Consider the following 17,469-nt stretch of genomic DNA (forward strand, 5'->3'; position numbering starts at 1 on the left):
ATAGAGATTGGCTTGAGAGCCTTAGTGTATAGCTGATTTTGGTTGTATAGTTGTTTGGGCTTGTTTCCTACTGTAGTCTGCCTTCGGGCTGAGTTGTATATCAATTTTGGAACGTAATAAAATCTGCTTACTAAGCAAAAAAAAAAAAAAAAAAAAAAAAAAAACAGAGAACGGATAATTCAATATATCAATGTCGTTGTTTCTAAAAATCAAATTAGGGTATACAGTGATATAAATCATCATAAACTAACAATCCATCTATCAATTTCAAATCAATTATTTTTTAAATGAAGACATAATTAGTAAATACCGTAGCTTATGATTCGTCTACAATGAACCTCCAGTCATGTGCTTGGCCTTATCGTCTTCCACTAGCCGTTTACCATGCCATGTTTCACCGGTATCGTCTTCTAATCGCAATCCTTGTATGGTTACCCAAACTAAACGCAACCCCTCTTATCTCAATGGACGAAAAATTAGGGTTTCAGTTTCACCGATAATCCCAATGGCAGAAGACGAAGGAAACGACTGTTATCTAGGTGATAAACATCGTCAACTTTACCTCCAAACAACAGTTTGGTTGGCACCACTTAAATTTCTGTGTATTTACATTTTTGTCCCAACAAAATAAGCGAAAAAGACTCGCATACCACCCCTGTCTTAACGACCACCAAACGCGACTTCCTAACCCTAAACCCCACCTAATTAATCAAAAATTTCACAAATTACATTCATTTGTGCGGATTAGGGTTTTTGTTGCTTAAAAATTTGCAAATGGATTCAAATATTCGTATTTTTTTATGATGGTGAGGTGAGAGGAAGGAGAGAGGGGAGAGCAAAGGTCACCGACGGCCAACTGGGGGATTTTGGGAAGGGGGTGTGGTACCTGGTTTTTAGTGGACAAAGATTAGTCTATAAAGGTTCCACTTAAGTGTCTGATAAGAATTATAAACAAAACTTAGAGTCGCCACCTTATTTTTATCCGAATAAGGACGGATTTTAAAACAGTTAATTTTAAGAAATAAAACTAAAAAAAATCAACTGCTAACTCCATAAAAATAAATAAGGCACAGGGTTCGGGGTTTAGGTTAAGAAAATCGAACGTCTGGAACTCGTCTTCCCTTCCGTTCTAAGGTACGGGCTCTTATTATTGCGTTGTTAAAAATCAAGTTTTAAGACATGTTAATCACAAAAAAAAAATGATATAATAATTAATATAAGGTAGGTTTGAGCACCAAAGTTGCACTACGTACCAATCATAGTAAGATTTTGAATTCACTTACGGATCAAAACCTTCGTAGTTCGCCCAGATGCCATGTTTTAAATAACCAATTCCATTAGGTTTTTAATTTGGATAGTTGACATAAACGTCATTTTTTGTAAGTGAGATTTTAGTTATCTTTGACGGATTCACTCATAAAAGTAAAATGAACCACCTTAGTTTAGGTAAATCACGCCGATTAGTGATCAACAAAAATGTCTTTTGAACAAGACAATTCAACAAATGCGTCCCAATTGAAGACTTTTTAGTGGGTCAAGGTATTTTTTGGAGTGAAACTGTAAGGGTTCACTGTATAATCTCACTTTGGGTTTAAAAACACTCAAGGGTAATTTTTGTAAGGTTTTTAAGGTTATGTGTTTAGGCTTAATGGAATTGACCAAGTAAAACACGATACCTGTCAAGGCCTTACTTCCAAATAAAAGGGAATAATAAACTATTTAATCATATACGATTGTTAATTAATCCATCGGGTAATTATAATGGGATATAAGCTTATTGTTATGGAGATGGATAATTGTTACAACCTTATACAACTAACTAATTAATCTTAACCTCATGTTTGGAAATGAGGCCAAAACCTTATATTAACTATCATTAATTATTAAAACAAACAAGCAAAGTTATGATTCATTCTTATGTCGCAAAAGGGTTTGAAATAAGAAGGTTCACAAAATTATAAAAAATTTTAAAGTTTGTTAAAACTTTTATTTCTGAAGTCGTCTTAAAATAAAATTAAAGTCCTTAAGACATCACTTATTTCGAAAGTCATCTTTTAAATAATATTAAAGATTTTTTAAAACAACAACATTTTGAATTGAAGTTTGTTAAAAACTCTTATTTCTAAAGTCATCTTTAAAATAAGATTAAATATTTTAAAACATCTTTTAGATTTAAAGATTGTTATAAACTCTTATTTCTAAAGTCATCTCTAGATATAATTAAAGTTACTTAAAACTCTTAATAATTAAAGTTCTATAAGTATAAATACATAATATAGTGTAATATAGGTTCCATGACACCATTAGTTTCTTAAAAATAAATTAATACAATTTTAAAAAAACAATTAAGAGAAAAACGTGCCTATTTCATCTCTTTGATAGCTTGAACTAAAAAAAATCATTAAAAATCATAGAAAAATCGAAAAAAAACTATTGTAAGATACGGTTGGAAAGCTCTTGAAAAATTCTATCACTTGAGCTAAAGAAATGGAATTGATTCTGGACGTAAGGGTTGTTTCATAAGCCATCTTTGGGACGTAGTAAGTAACTCTTTACTCTTGAACATCCTTTACACAAACTTTTAATTCCTTAGGTCTTTAAGCTCACTTTAAGAAGGAAATTATTCTTAAAAATATATCTTATACAAACACATGAATATATTAACCTTTCTTATTTAAAATGCATTAGAAAGAGATGCCATGCAAAATGCAATTAACCCCCCTCTTTTATAACCTATCACTTCACCAATAGGCTTGGCTTTCTAATGTGGAGTAATGAAAGGTTTAGGGCTAATTTAGCACATAATATCGTCATTACCCCTATTGGTAACATCACATGGAAACAAAGACATTAGGGTTTGTTTGGCATCATTTTTGGTTTTCAGTTTTTTGTTTTTTTTTAAAACCAAAAACCAAAAACAGTAAACAAGAAAAAGGTGTTTCCACTTTTCTGTTGTCAGTTTTCAAAATTGTCATGATTTTAATAAGTTTAAATAATTTTTGATTCATTATGGGACATATATGACATACTTTGAAAAAACAAATAACCAAAACAGAAAACCACGGCAATAACAAACGAACCCTTAGTTAGCATAATAATAATAATTAAGGAAATTAAGAAAGGAACAAAGATAATACCTTGAGCTAGATATAGCAATTTTTTGGATAACCCTTCTTGCTTATCAAGGACTAAAAGATGATAACTCCTTAATTAATTTGAAATAAAAGAGACTAAGTGATATTTTTTTGGAATTTTGAGATATTAAAAGAAAGTAGTGCAAAATAAAGCTAATGAACTTTTTTTGATTTTTGATTATAGAAAATAAACTTGAAAAATAAAACTAAATCTTGAGAAATAAACCTTTTTTTTTGGGGGTTTTAATATAGTCTAGGAATACTTAAGCAATTAAACTAATATTTTTAACAAAGATGAAAATAACAATAATACTTGAACTTGAAATTTTTTTGTGTGTTTTATTTTTAGGAATTAAAGATAATAACAATACTTAAATAAAAATAACAACTTAATTATATGATGCTTTTTATAAGCTAATAAGTAAAAAAATAAAGCTAAATTAGAGAGTTTTTAACTAAAGCAAAAGATTAGAGGAGAATTTTTTTAGAGAGAATTTTTAGAGAGAATTTGTAGGAAATTTTTGGTGTCTTCAAATGAGAAAATTAGGGGGGTATTTATAGGAAAATAAGGGGGCGTTTGGTTTGCAAACTGGTATGGGGTTGGAATCAGGAATGAAACTATAGTGTTATGGGTTTGGAACTTGATTCTTAATACCATATGTTTGGTATGCTTATGGAATACAATTTTTTTCTTTTATTTGATACCTAAAAGTATGGGAATGAGCCAAACCCACCTCCCCCCCCCCCAAGGTTTCTAAACCCTATACCTTGGGGGTTTGAGGTATGGGTTTGAAACTCTTAAAATCGTAAAACAAACATAAGGTATGGGGTTTAAACCATTCTAAACCCATACCTTATACCTTAATTATGTGAACCAAACGCCCCCTAAAGGGGTTAATAAAAAAAAGTAAATAAATTATAATTCAAGGATTTAAATGGTAAATATCAAGATTTTGGTAATAATGAGAATCTTTATATTAAATTCTTTCGTTTTATATGTAACAAACTACTTAATCTGTTTTGCAACACTTAAACTGATAAAATAAAGAAAACCGTAATTAAATCAGACTCTAATATTCATATAATAAAAAGGTTCTAAAATGCCATGGTATTACAAAAAAGAAAATATATAACCAAGTCATGTCACAACTCAAAAATACTCACGTGGTATACGTATGATGAGTGCCTAAATTTATTTAGTGACTATTATACTCACCAAGGTACTAAAACAACACTTATGAAATAAATATCTCCCTAAGATGTCAGCTCTGAAAGTTACACAAAGACATTAGGTTACAGTACTAGTAGGGTTGGACAAAATATTTTCAGAGCTTATAAAAAAAATAAAAAAAAAATAACCCTTGCCCTTATTAGACAACATATACAAATTTATCTAAGAACATTTAACCATACGACAAAATCTTATACATACGAGCATTACAAACAATGACCCTTACTAAAACTATACAGTAAGGTAAATCATATAAAGTCATAAGATTTATGTGGTCAAAGTGAAAATACACCATGTAGAATCATACAATGTTAAGTCATACGACATAAATTTAAGGTAGTCAAGAGTAAATTATAGTTTCTCAATTGACTGACCTTTAAAAAAAAGTGGACTCTTATCTTGCCTTACTCTACTAAAACACAAATTTATATCTATCATAGTCATAAGAAGAAAAAAAAAGATAAAAGATACAAAACTAGATCAAAACAATAGGAAAACAAATAAAACAGAAGCCCAAATTCACGTCGGCAACATAAATAAACGTAACGGAAAATACTGTTTGAATAGTGTCAAATAGTGTTTTGAATAGTGTCAAATAGTGTTTGAATAGTGTCATGCAATATGTGATGCGTATGAAATCCAGCTGTCAGAATTAGCGTCAGATAAATATTGATACAATTGATCCAAATTGAAATTTATTAGATACAATATTAACCATGGGGGAAAAAAAGGTAACATTATTTTACTATTGACAATTGTTTATCAAAATTGACAAAAGAATACACAAACTAGACTAAAATGAGCAAGACATAATAAATAAAAAAAAAAAGAAAAAGAAAAAAAATATACAATGAATATCACCAACTTTGATCCATCTGGTTAGTTCTGAATGACAAAAGAAAGAAAAAGACAAATGAATACAAGTTCCTTAACATGTCTCCACCCAACAGTATGATGTCGTGGGGTTAATGCCATCGATTGGTATTCAAGATCCGAAATCTACGCTGCCGCATACAGTATAACATAACCAAAAGCGAAATAATTGTTCCACTATATAAACTGAAATACAGATTGCATTATTTCATTGTACGTGTAACATTCTTACCATCAAGTTCCCATTGTCCCACAAATCGCTCACGTCCATATAACTATTATGCTAGATAAATATTGGTATAATTGGCCCGAATTGAAATTAATCGGATCCAATATAAATTGAGGGAAAATAAAAGGAAAAAAAAGTATTATCTTATTCCACGGCTTATAATGGTAAAAAGTGTTCATTCAAGAAGGTCACTTTAGTGCTATGACATGTAGTACCTTTTTAGGTGTAGTAATCTTTATTGCAAGAAAGGGAATGTTTGTCATTTCCCTACCTTGGTCGGGCATGGGTCTTTGGAGTAGTGGACTTTATAGGTAAACTGGCCATATAATAGAGTGTTGCACAAATCGCAAAAATCACTAGATAAAGTATTCTAACACTCTAAGTGAACATACCAATATACTTACTATACTCTAAAGGGTTAAACAATGCTTGACATATTCCCCTGGCGAGACAAAAAATATTGTACTTTATACTATATGATTATTATACATATACGTATAAAAATACGATATAAAATGCCCACTTTTACGATATAAAAAGAAAAATTATTCTTATCCAAAATCTCCACTCACCACCTATTTCTTATCTTCTTCCATCTCCCTCCTTACCTGAAAAAACCAAATAAAAACCACCATTAATTTCGGCCACCATGTTTCAAGATAACCAAGAAGATCAGCCTGTCTTCACCTTTGAGGAAGATATGAGGATGATACGAGTGTACTTCATGTACATTGTGGGGCTAGTGGTCCTCCTAATGGCTGCATTAATTTACTTGCTAATCCACAAGTAAAGCCCGAAAATTATTTCGGTGGAGCAGGGTAAAAATGCATGTGGTGTTAGCTGTACTTCAATATTTTGCGATTTAGTAGTTTAGAAGTACAAATTGTAACATGTATTTTGGAAATTATGAATGAAAATCATTATTATTACTCGTTTTCTTCGTTTTAAATAATAAAAAAAACGTCATTAAGTTTATAAAAATATTTAGCAAAATAGTAATTATTTGCAAAAAAAATAACTATAATAATGAAAGATAGTAATAGTGATAATTACAAAACTAGGATCAAAATTTGGTGTCTACAGATTGCCCCACGTTGATTGAGTTTAATTAAAACGATAATCAATGTTTGAGAAAAGACACAAAATTTTGATGTATGTTTCTGAAAAAAAGAAGGAAAATCCCAATTGATTTTCATTTTAACATTGGCTTGGGTGCAGTTGAAAAACTGGCTGAAAGATAGAGTGAAATTCTCACTCAATTGCAACACAAATGTTGGCTTGGGTGCAGTTGAAAAACTGGCTGAAAAATAGAGTGAAATTCTCACTCAATTGCAACACAAATGTTGGCTTGGGTGCAGTTGAAAAACTGGCTGAAAGATAGAGTGAAATTCTCACTCAATTGCAACACAAATGTTGACTTGGGTGCAGTTGAAACACTAGCTAAAAGATAGAGTGAAGTTCTCACTCAATTGCAACACAAATATTGGCTTGGGTACAGTTGAAAAATAGGCTGAAAAATAGAGTGAAATTCTCACTCAATTGCAACACAAATGTTAGCTTGGGTGCAGATGAAAAATAGGCTGAAAAATAGAGTGAAATTCTCACTCAATTGCAACACAAATGTTGGCTTGGGTGCAGTTGAAAAACTGGCTGAAAGATAGAGTGAAATTCTCACTCAATTGCAACACAAATGTTGGCTTGGGTGCAGTTGAAAAACAGGTTGAAAAATAGAGTGAAATTCTCACTCAATTGCAACGTGTTGGCTTGGGTGCAGTTTGAAAACTGGCTTAACCTTGCACTAGTTTAATTTAGACGGATGTTTATTGGATCCTCTAGGAAAAGATCAAAATTCCAAATTGCATGAGTTTGAGGGAAAATAACAATCATTCTTGAAAGAACATAACATAGTCTATGGATTTCGGATGCAAAAACATCAGGCGGTTTGTACTGAGTTTTCGGAAAAGCAAATTCTCTCGACCTTTTCTTCCTGGCACCATTATCACCACCACCCCTATATAAAGGGAGGTGATATTCATTCATTCTACACCAAACCAATTCCTTCCTTCTCCTTTCAAGCTTCTCAAGTCTTACTTCTTCTCTCCTCTTTTTTCCTAAGAAAAATGAATGCAATGTATTAGGAAATCAATGAAATCAATAGAGCTAGTAAGCTCCAACTAAAAGGGGTGGTGGAAAATATTTCTCCACCTCGCCTTTCCCCTTATACAAGTGTCTTTACCAGAACCATCATGCCTCTCCTAGCTATTCAACCTCGGTATGATATGATTCATGCTGCCGTTGAATTTTGGGATGAAGAGCGTCATGTATTTCGCTTTGGAGAGGTGGAAATGACTCCTCTTCTGGAAGAAGTGGAGGGTTTATTAGGTCTTCATAAACGAGGCCGTGTGATTACTCCTGCTGACCCAAGGGCAACTGATGCGGTCATGAGGGATTTACTTGGTATACCGTTAAATATGGAAAGCAATTATCGCCTGCTTGATATTTTAATGTTGGAGAACTTCCTTGAGACTTTCTCTTTATCTCACTAGGGATTTCCCAACAATGAAAATTTCCAAAAGTGCCAAGAAAGAGCCTGTATCCTTTTATTGCTTGGCCTTGTTTTACTCAAGGAATCATTATTTTCCTGTCATGTTCGCTGCCTTTCTTTGTTGTCACAGATTGAGTTAGGGAACCGCTTAGGGCCTCTTATCCTAGGGGAAATTATGATGGAGCTTGACCATCTGAAACAAAGTCCAAGGGGTTTTGTTAAAGGGTGTCCAATTGTGCTTCAACTCTGGTTACGTGAGAAATTCAAATTGTCTAGACCACCTATTCGAATTCCTTACCAAACCCGACATATTCGGGAGAAAGATTTTTTCCCTATATTCCGTCAATGTTGTAACCATGGTGCATGGACAGACCTCTTTGCCGAAGTTGATGTGGAATGGATCATTTCGTTTCTTAACATAGATTCCATAACAATTAGCACTAGCAGGCGCAGAGTTGTTCAACTCCCGAGATTGTGTCGCATCACCTTCTATCTTCCTAGGAGATGCTTGAGACAAGCGAGCCAACTCCAACGACTCCTAGAACTGCATGAGCTCCTAGTGGTACATTGTACCACCTATGAAATTGGTAATGTGGAAGCCCTTAGGGCATCATCTCGTGTATGGCAATTTGCACGAATGCTTCCAGCATTTCCAGTTCTTAAAGATGATGTTCCTACCGCGTCCTACACAACATGGTTGTTGGAGGACCTCGAGGACGATGCTTGAACAAAACCTTAGAAGGATTTCCTTATTGTACTTCAATACTTGTACTCGTGTTTCCCTTTTAATTCCAAAAGAAGAAATCATATCCGAAGGCAATGACCTTTTGGGCATGGTGTACATGGTTATTGTTTTCATGGTTTTTTTTTTAAAAAAAAGAAAAAAAATGGCTGTAATCTCGCCAAAAAGCGAGGGAGTTTGTGTTATGTTTAAATAAAAGAAAAATTTTTTGTTTGTTGTAATCATATTTTGTTAAGTATCGACTTGATCATGATCTTTTAATAATAATGAATATTTCTACACAACCCTTAAGCATGCAATGCAAACATGAATGAAATCTAAACTTTAACATGATACACATATACCTATCTAAAGCTAGTAAGAAATTCACTTCTTTTTTTTTTGTTTTGCGAATCTCACAAATACAACACTGTACCAATCAAGCATAATACTTTTAACTAATCAAGGTTGGTGAAATGAACAAACTCATTTCCATCAAGATCCATCAATTTTACTACGCTTGCTGGTGTAAGATGTTTGACTAGGAATGGACCAGACCCGTTTGGCTTGAACTTTCCACGCGGATCATGAATCGGTGCTCGATTTTCCTTAAGTACCAAATCTCCTTCTTATATATTCCTTTCCTTGACTTTTTTATTAAAAGCCCGAGCAATGCGTCTTTGATAAAGTTGAATGTTGTGAAGGGCTTGTAACTTTCGTTCACTTACTAAAGAAAGCTCTTCGTATCGTTCTTTAAACCATTGTTCTTCAGATATCTCGCTTTCATTCATTACGCGAAGCGATTGGATCTCTGTTTCGATTGGAAGAAGTGGATCCATTCCATATAGCAAAGAATATGGAGTAGTCCCAGTTGGCGTTCGAAAAGAAATTCTATATCCCCACAGTGCCATAGGGCAGTTTATCAGGCCATTCTCGAGCCCTATCCGTCATTTTGGCGATTATCATCTTGATAGTTTTGTTAGCTGCTTCAACAGCTCCATTGGTTTGAGGACGATATGGCGATGATTGGTGATGCCTGATTTTGTACTTCTCAAGGGTTTCTTTGAGATGGCCTTCAAATTGTGAACCATTGTCGGAGATAATTTCAAAAGATACCCCATACCGACATATAATGTTATTGATCACAAATTTTGAAACTTGTTTTGCCCCTAGTTTTGAATATGATGATGCCTCCACCCATTTTGAAAAATAATCAACAACCAATATATATTGATGCTCGTTCGAAGCTTTTGGATGTATTTTCCCAATGATATCTATGCCCCAGCTGGAAAAGGACCATGGTGAAGTAAAATTATTCAGGCTAACAGGCGGCATAAGATTAAGATTTGCAAATAGCTGACATTTTTTGCATGTTCGTACGAAATAGATGCAATCACTTTCCAAAGTGGTCCAGTAATACCCTAATCGAAGATCTTTTGAGCAAGCATTCTTCCATTCATATGAGGCCCACATTCTCCCCCATGTACTTCTTCCATGATCCTTTGTGTCTGTTCCCCATCGATGCATAATTGCAAGTTTCCATCGAAACTTTTATGATGCAACAAACCTTTTAATATTATGAAATGAGAAGTTAGCCTTCGAATAGCCAACTGGTCCTTCTTGTGACTTCCCTCATGATATTTTCCATCGATTAAATACTTCTTAACATCAATATAACAAGCATCCTCATTATCTTCTTGGGTTAATAGAGCAATTGTTGGTTCAAAATTAACCACTGGACTTTCTTTTTCTACCATGGTCACCGATTGTACCTTTACATCATCGTCCCAAGTCAAATTTACTGTAAGATTGGCCAAAGCATCGGTGAAGCTGTTTTGCTTGCGACGGAGATGTTTGAACTCTATTTCTTCAAAGAATGGGATAAGTTATTGAAGATACTCCGTGTACATTTGCAACCTTTCATCCTGAACTTTCCAAGCTCCAATAGTCTGGGAGATTATGAGATAAGAATCACCGTATATCGTGAGATATTTTGCGCCGGCTACCAATGCTGCTTTGATTCCATAGATGCAAGCTTCATATTCAGCCGTGTTATTCGCCGTTGGGAAACTAAGCTTCATAGCGAACAGAATATGTACCCCATAGGGATCAATTGATAATATTCCCGCACCATTGCCCCTCCTGTTAGAGGCTCCGTCGAAATACATCTTCCATTGTGACATACTAAGACAGAAGATATGTTCATCTGGAAAGTCATCATCAAATTCATCACCTGAGATAGGTCCATCAGCCAAAACTTCAGATATAGCCCTCCCTTTGACAGACTTTTGATTCACACACTGAATGTCAAATTCTGACAATATCACATGCCACCTTGCTATTCTTTCACTCAAGATTGGCTTCTCAAAAATGTACTTGAGTAGATCTAACCTCAAAACTAGATAAGTAGTATGTGCTTGCAGATAATGTCGAAGCTTCTTTGTTGCGTAAATAAGGGCAATGCAAGCTCTTTCCAAAGGAATGTATCTAGTTTCATACTCAAGGAACTTTTTGATGAGGTAGTAGATAGCTATTTCCTTTCTCGTACCCTCTTGGTATTGTGCCAAAAGAGCTCCCATGGCCGTTTCCGTGATAGTAAGATATAATATCAAGGGCTTCCCCGGCTTTGGCAGCATTAAATCTGGAGGATTGGAGAGGTATTCTTTCATTGAATCGAATGAAGCCTAACATTCGTCATTCCATTTTTTAGGAACATTTTTCTTAAGTAACTTGAATATAGGTTCACACTGGGTTGTCGATTGTGATATGAACCTACTAATATATTGGATTCTACCAAGAAATCCCCGAATCTCCTTTTCCGTTCTTGGTGGAGGAAGCTCTTGTATGGCCTTTACTTTGTCAGAGTCGACTTTAATTCCGTCTTGACTTACAACAAAGCCTAGAAGTTTTCCCGAAGTTACTCCAAATACACATTTGTGAGGATTCAGTCTCAGGTTGTATTTCCTAATTCTGTCAAAGAATGATTTTAAAGCATGAATGTGCGTCTCATGATCATGACTTTTGACAATCATGTCATCAACATAGACCTCCACAATATCATGAATGAGATCATGCAAAATCGTCGTTGCAGCCCGTTGATAGGTGGCCCCAGCAATCTTTAATCCGAAGGACATTGCTCTATAACAAAAGGTTCCCCATGGGGTAATAAAAGAAGTTTTGGACATGTCCTCTTCTGACATGAGTATCTGATTGTATCTTGAGAATCTGTCCATGAATGAGAACATGGCGTGTCCGGTAGTGTTATCAACTAGAACATCAATGTGGGGCAATAGAAAATAGTCTTTTGGTGATGCTGAATTTAAATCCCTAAATCAATGCATATTCTGACCCTTCCATCTTTTTTGGGCACTACCACCACATTCGCTAGCCATTTCGGATGCTTGATTAGTTTGATGGAGTTGGCATCAAGCTGCTTTTGAATTTCTTCTTTAACTTTTAGACTAACTTCTGGTTTCATTCTACGAAGCTTTTGTTTCTTTGGCTTGCTATCAGGGTAGAGTGGTATACGATGTTTAGAAATATTACGATCGACACCAGGCATATCAGCATAAGACCATGCAAACACATCCACATATTCTTTAAGTAAAATAATGAATGCATTTTATTCATCAAGGGAAAGGGACGATCCTATGTTGACTTCTTTTACATTATTATCCATACCTATGTTTACAGTTATAGACTCTTCCATGGGTGTCACGCATGATTTAGGTTCATTGAAAAGTTCATTATTAGAAAATGCATCATGATCAAGATCAATTTCTTGTACGCAAATATGTTTACAAGCAATTCCTTCGATATCTTCGTGATAGGAGATATCATGCAATGTATGGATAGATGATTGGCTAGATGATGAGCTATTGGTTTTATAACCATTTGAGGTAGAGGATTGAAAAGGATATAGTTCGGGGAAAGGAAGGAATTGTTCTTGAGTTTTGGATCTGATATTGTTTTCGACTTATGTTCTTATTGGAGTGATAAGAGTAATAAGATCGAACCGGTCTTCGCAATCAGAAATTGGTGAAAATAAGCCTCTTAGATCTCCTTGCTTTAGATGGTTAGCCCAATCCATATCTCTCTTAAATACTGGTTTCTTATCAAACCATTTCTTAATAGAGTCTTCATTCCTCGCTTCCGCAAAGAAAATTTCTAACCCAGGGTGAATTTTCTTTTTATCCAAATCATACCAAGGTTTAGGAAACTCATAAAACGGCTCAGTGTCGCTTTGTAACACAAATTTCCCATTCAAGGTGAGAGATTTCTTTTTCATAACATTAGAACTCATTTTTTCATCGAAAACCGCTTATCAATTATTGGGATTGGGTGCCTCATGCCTTCACCATTCCTTCCTAAACCAGCTCCTAGAACATAACCCATTTTCAACATCAACTGAAGTCCTCTGGTAAGTGTTTGTGGTATTGGATCTTTGATTTCTTGAATGGAATCTGGGGGTAGAGTAGACTTTTGAGTTTGGTTGTTCATCGGTTGGAAAAGGTTACCTAAACATTACATACTTGAAATTAGGATTTCCTTCTCTTTTTTTGAAAATAAAAAAAAAAGTAAATGATAAATGCAAAAATGCATGCGAGAAAAAGATTTTGGTAAATATTTAAAAGACATTTGTTAATTTAGATAAGTTAGCGGGGTGTTCATTCCAAAAAAATCTTTTAATTATTTCAGGTCACGCCATAAGGCTGCCTACGTATCTCCAGATAGATTTTGCATTTTCTTTTTTTTTTCTTTTTTTTTGGAGAATCAGACCCGTCGTAGTTCATAATGGAAGAAAAAAAGATTTTATTTTGAAACAGCTGCACTCGATCAGAGTTGCCTACGTACCCCAATAACAATGTGCGTGCAAGTACAAGTTTTGTGTATGATCATGAAATAGCGCTTGGGGGATCAAGCTGTACGTAGTTCTTTATACCAAAAGAAAATATAAAGAGAAAAAAAATTCTTGGTTTACAAAGTTCATACTACCCCTCCCATTCATCCTTCTTGATGGAGGGTAAGATAAAGATCACCATGTTGTTGTTGCGGATGCTTCCTTCCCCATGTAGAGATATTCCTTAGGCTTCAGGGTTTTCGATAGTCTTGGAGCAACCTTTTTCATAGTCTTGTTGAGATTTCTTCTCTGAATAGTGATGAGCAATCAAAAGAGTGGGATTGTCTTCGCGTGTCAAAATGGAAAGGGCATTTATGGACACTTTCTGATTCGGGCAGGAAATTCCAGTTGTGTGCTTTATACACCAACGGAGGGCGTGACATTCGTTAGTATCATGACCATGTAAATGATGATAGTGATAATATTTGTTGAGATTTGGCCCATCAGATTAGCTCCTGCTCGACGAGGTAGTGGCTTGATACAACCTTCTTCGAGCAGTTGAAGGAACAAATCAGCTTGAGAGGCCTGTGGTTGTGCCGGGTTTATCCCTTGTGCATCAGACTTTGGATGGGCTGGAGTGATGATTCCGCGATCAATGAGATCCTGGATTGCACACTTAAGATCATAACAAGTATCTGTTTTATGCCCATATTGATGACAATAACTGCAATATTGTCTCATATCAGTTCCATGTGGTGATAATGAATACACATAGCTCTTTGCCCGAAGGATACCTTTTTTGCTCAAACGATCGTATACCACACTCAATGGTTCGTCGATTCGAGTGAATACCCTCCTATTAACTCTTTCACCTTAAGGGTGCACCTTAGGCCTTCTTTCCTGTAGTCGATAGGCATCAATTTCGTAACCATGTCTCTCCATGTGCGAGAGGTCGGCGTATTTGATGGAGACTATATGGCGATAATAAAAATCATTTAACTTCCTTAATAATATCAACATGAACTCCCGATCAGTAATGGGAAAAAGAAGTTGATCCCGAATGTAAGAACATCTTGAAAAGAGATGTGAAAATGATTCCCGGTCACTTTGCTCCATATTCACTAGATTTAGTTTTTCAGTGTAAGTCTGTCGAAATTCAAATGCCCAATCACTGAATGCTTGAGCTATTTCTCCCCAAGAACTTTTACTTATTGCCCCTGAGGTATAACACCAGGATGACGCAGGTCCACCCAGACTTTTGTTGAATAACATGGGAAAATGCTCTTCTGGAACATTTAAGGGATATAAGGTGTTAACAAAGTTGTATAAATGGAGGATGGGATCTCCCAACCCATTGAACTTCTCGAACTGGGGGAGATTATGGTAACGATTTTCATGTCTGTAGTTAGGGAAAAGAACCAACTCCTCCGGGTACACTAACCTCCTATAGCACAGGATATCGAAATCCAAATCAAAATCCTCAGCCCTAGATCATTTCCGAGATCCCTCATCATGACCCTGTCTAAAAGAATTACTTGTCCAAGATTCTCCTCTAAAACAAGGATCGTTGTCTTTTAGAGTTTTAGGCTCTTTTTCTGCCTCGTCTTCATTGGACCAGTTTGTTCCACCCCTAACTTCTTGGGGGTTAACCTCAGAGTCATTGTCATCTTTTTTAAGCCCTTCTTCTGGATGTTCCTTAGTTTCTTCTTCTTCCGGATCTTCCTCGGTTTCTTCGTCTTCCTCCAAGTCTTCTTCAGTCTCTTCTTCTTCTTTCCGTGAGTCTCTTGAATTAAATCCAATATTATGAATAGTGAATCCGTCCAATCGACTGCCCTCTTCTTCATCTAAGTGGAGTATCGATTTTCCGATACTAGAAACACTCATACCTTTTGGATTACCCACGAGCGTCACTGCTCCATGATCCGTGAGAAACTTAACCTTTTGGTGTAAGGTAGAGGCTACTGCACTGTTCTCATGAAGCCAAGGTCTACCCAGTAGAAGGTTAAAGCACGCTTCAATGTCAATTACCACAAATTCAACATTTCTAGCCACTGGCCCATATTCCAAAAGTAACTTAATTGACCCCAAAACATCTATTTTGGCATTATCGTAAGCCCTAACAACCTGGCTTGAAGGTGTCAAATCTTCTTTTTGATAACCGAGCTTCGTCATAACTTGATAAGGACATACATTGATGGAAGAACCATTGTCAATAGGTACCCGAGGTATTGTCCATCCATGGCATTTCACAGTTATGTGCAAAGAGTTATTATGGTTGACACTCTTTGGGAGATCATTGTCGGTAAACAATAAAGTGCAGTCAGCCCCATGAATAAGTCCTACCATTTGATCCGGTGTTATGGATGGATCAATTGAAACTTCATTGAGATATCTCAGAACAGCAGCCTGATGGGGTTGTGAATGGGTCAATAACTTCCATATAGAAACATTTGCATTAACCTCCTTCATGCGCTTAATAGCATCATCTTCTTCCTTATTCTCCTCTGCTAATTCCTTGTCTTTTTCTTTCCTTCTCAAGGCTTCCACGGGGTTCTCATCTTCAAGATATGAAGGTTTAAAGTGACGACCAGCGAGAGTCAAATGAGCCACATGTAGATCTTCGTCATCACTAAGATCGTCAAGGTAGATCGGACATCGAAGATTACTAGGGGTATTAAGGTGTGCCCTAGCATTTTTCTCAGCAATTGACAACAACGAGAAAGCATCCTCATCATCATCTATTAGGTAAAATGCCCCATTATAACCCATAGTGGCACAGACATCAGAGAACGGATCTTTATTGAAGATAAAATCGAAACCCTTGCATGGCACAAGCTTGACCTTTTGCTGAGTGGAGTGATCATACACAACACACACATAATTCTCAGATAACGGCATCCCATACATTCGAGGGGCATTTCAAACCATTAATAATGTTGGATCAATCTGGTTACTAGATGTGGAGATGGTGTTTATAGAGACAGGAGGCTTATGATTGTGAAGAGGATTATTAGTGATGCTTGGTTGTGTATTTTAAAATTTATCAAAGGATGCCCCAACTGAAAGCCTTCCTCCATCTACTAGATCTTGAATACGGTGCTTGAATGCTGTGCAATTTTCAATGTCATCACTAGTGGAAAAAAGGCCATCCGTAACGGGCAAAAAGTGCCCATCCATAACGGGCAACGACCGTTACGTATGCGGCCATTACGGATGGCCTTTGTTATTTGTAACGGGCAACGGCCGTTACGAATAATAGGTTATTCGTAACGGGCACTTGAAAAATCCGTTACGAATAACCTATTATTCGTAACGGGCATTTCAAAACGCCTGTTACGAATAATAGGTTATTTGTAACGGATTTTTTAAGTGCCCGTTACGAATAACCTATTATTCGTAACGGGCATTTTTTCCTGTTACAAATAATGAATTTTTGGATATATGTATGTACTTATTTGTAACGGGCAATTCTCCCGCCCGTTACAAATAGTGTGTAAAATAAATTTTTTTTGAATAAATTTCAGCAGCATTTATTTATATTTATTATTAATAAATATTAATTCTCCTATGATAATAAACCTATTCTTGTACATATGTACCTGTAAATAAACAATTATTCCGAACAAACATTCGTGGAAATTATTGACATGATAATATAAAGATATAAATAATACATTACAAATAAAAACTTCTTTAAGTTTATTCAACCCATACAACAACACTAATAATATATTACATTGTTCTACCTAATAGTAATGCATTCAATAAATATTTAGATCTAAAGTATTGCGCCCATCTTTCATGTATTAGTCCAAATTATAGAAATAAAACACATAACATCCATAATTAACTTATATTTTGGTTTCTATGAATTGAAATCAATGAAAAGTGACCAT

The 17,469-nt window shown here is 35.3% G+C and overlaps 1 protein-coding gene across 1 annotated transcript; it reads right to left on the bottom strand.

The window, feature by feature from the left end:
• Positions 1–10,619: 10,619 nt before the first annotated feature.
• On the bottom strand, positions 10,620–11,312 carry LOC145583897 (uncharacterized). Its single transcript, XM_081640849.1, has one exon. It carries the CDS (start codon positions 11,310–11,312, stop codon positions 10,620–10,622), a length of 693 nt encoding a protein of 230 aa, XP_081496975.1.
• Between the last annotated feature and the right edge of the window lie 6,157 nt (positions 11,313–17,469).

This window comes from Chenopodium album, chromosome 16 (assembly GCF_948465745.1).
Source record: "Chenopodium album chromosome 16, dcCheAlbu1.1, whole genome shotgun sequence".
NCBI classification, from domain to species: Eukaryota; Viridiplantae; Streptophyta; class Magnoliopsida; order Caryophyllales; family Amaranthaceae; genus Chenopodium; species Chenopodium album.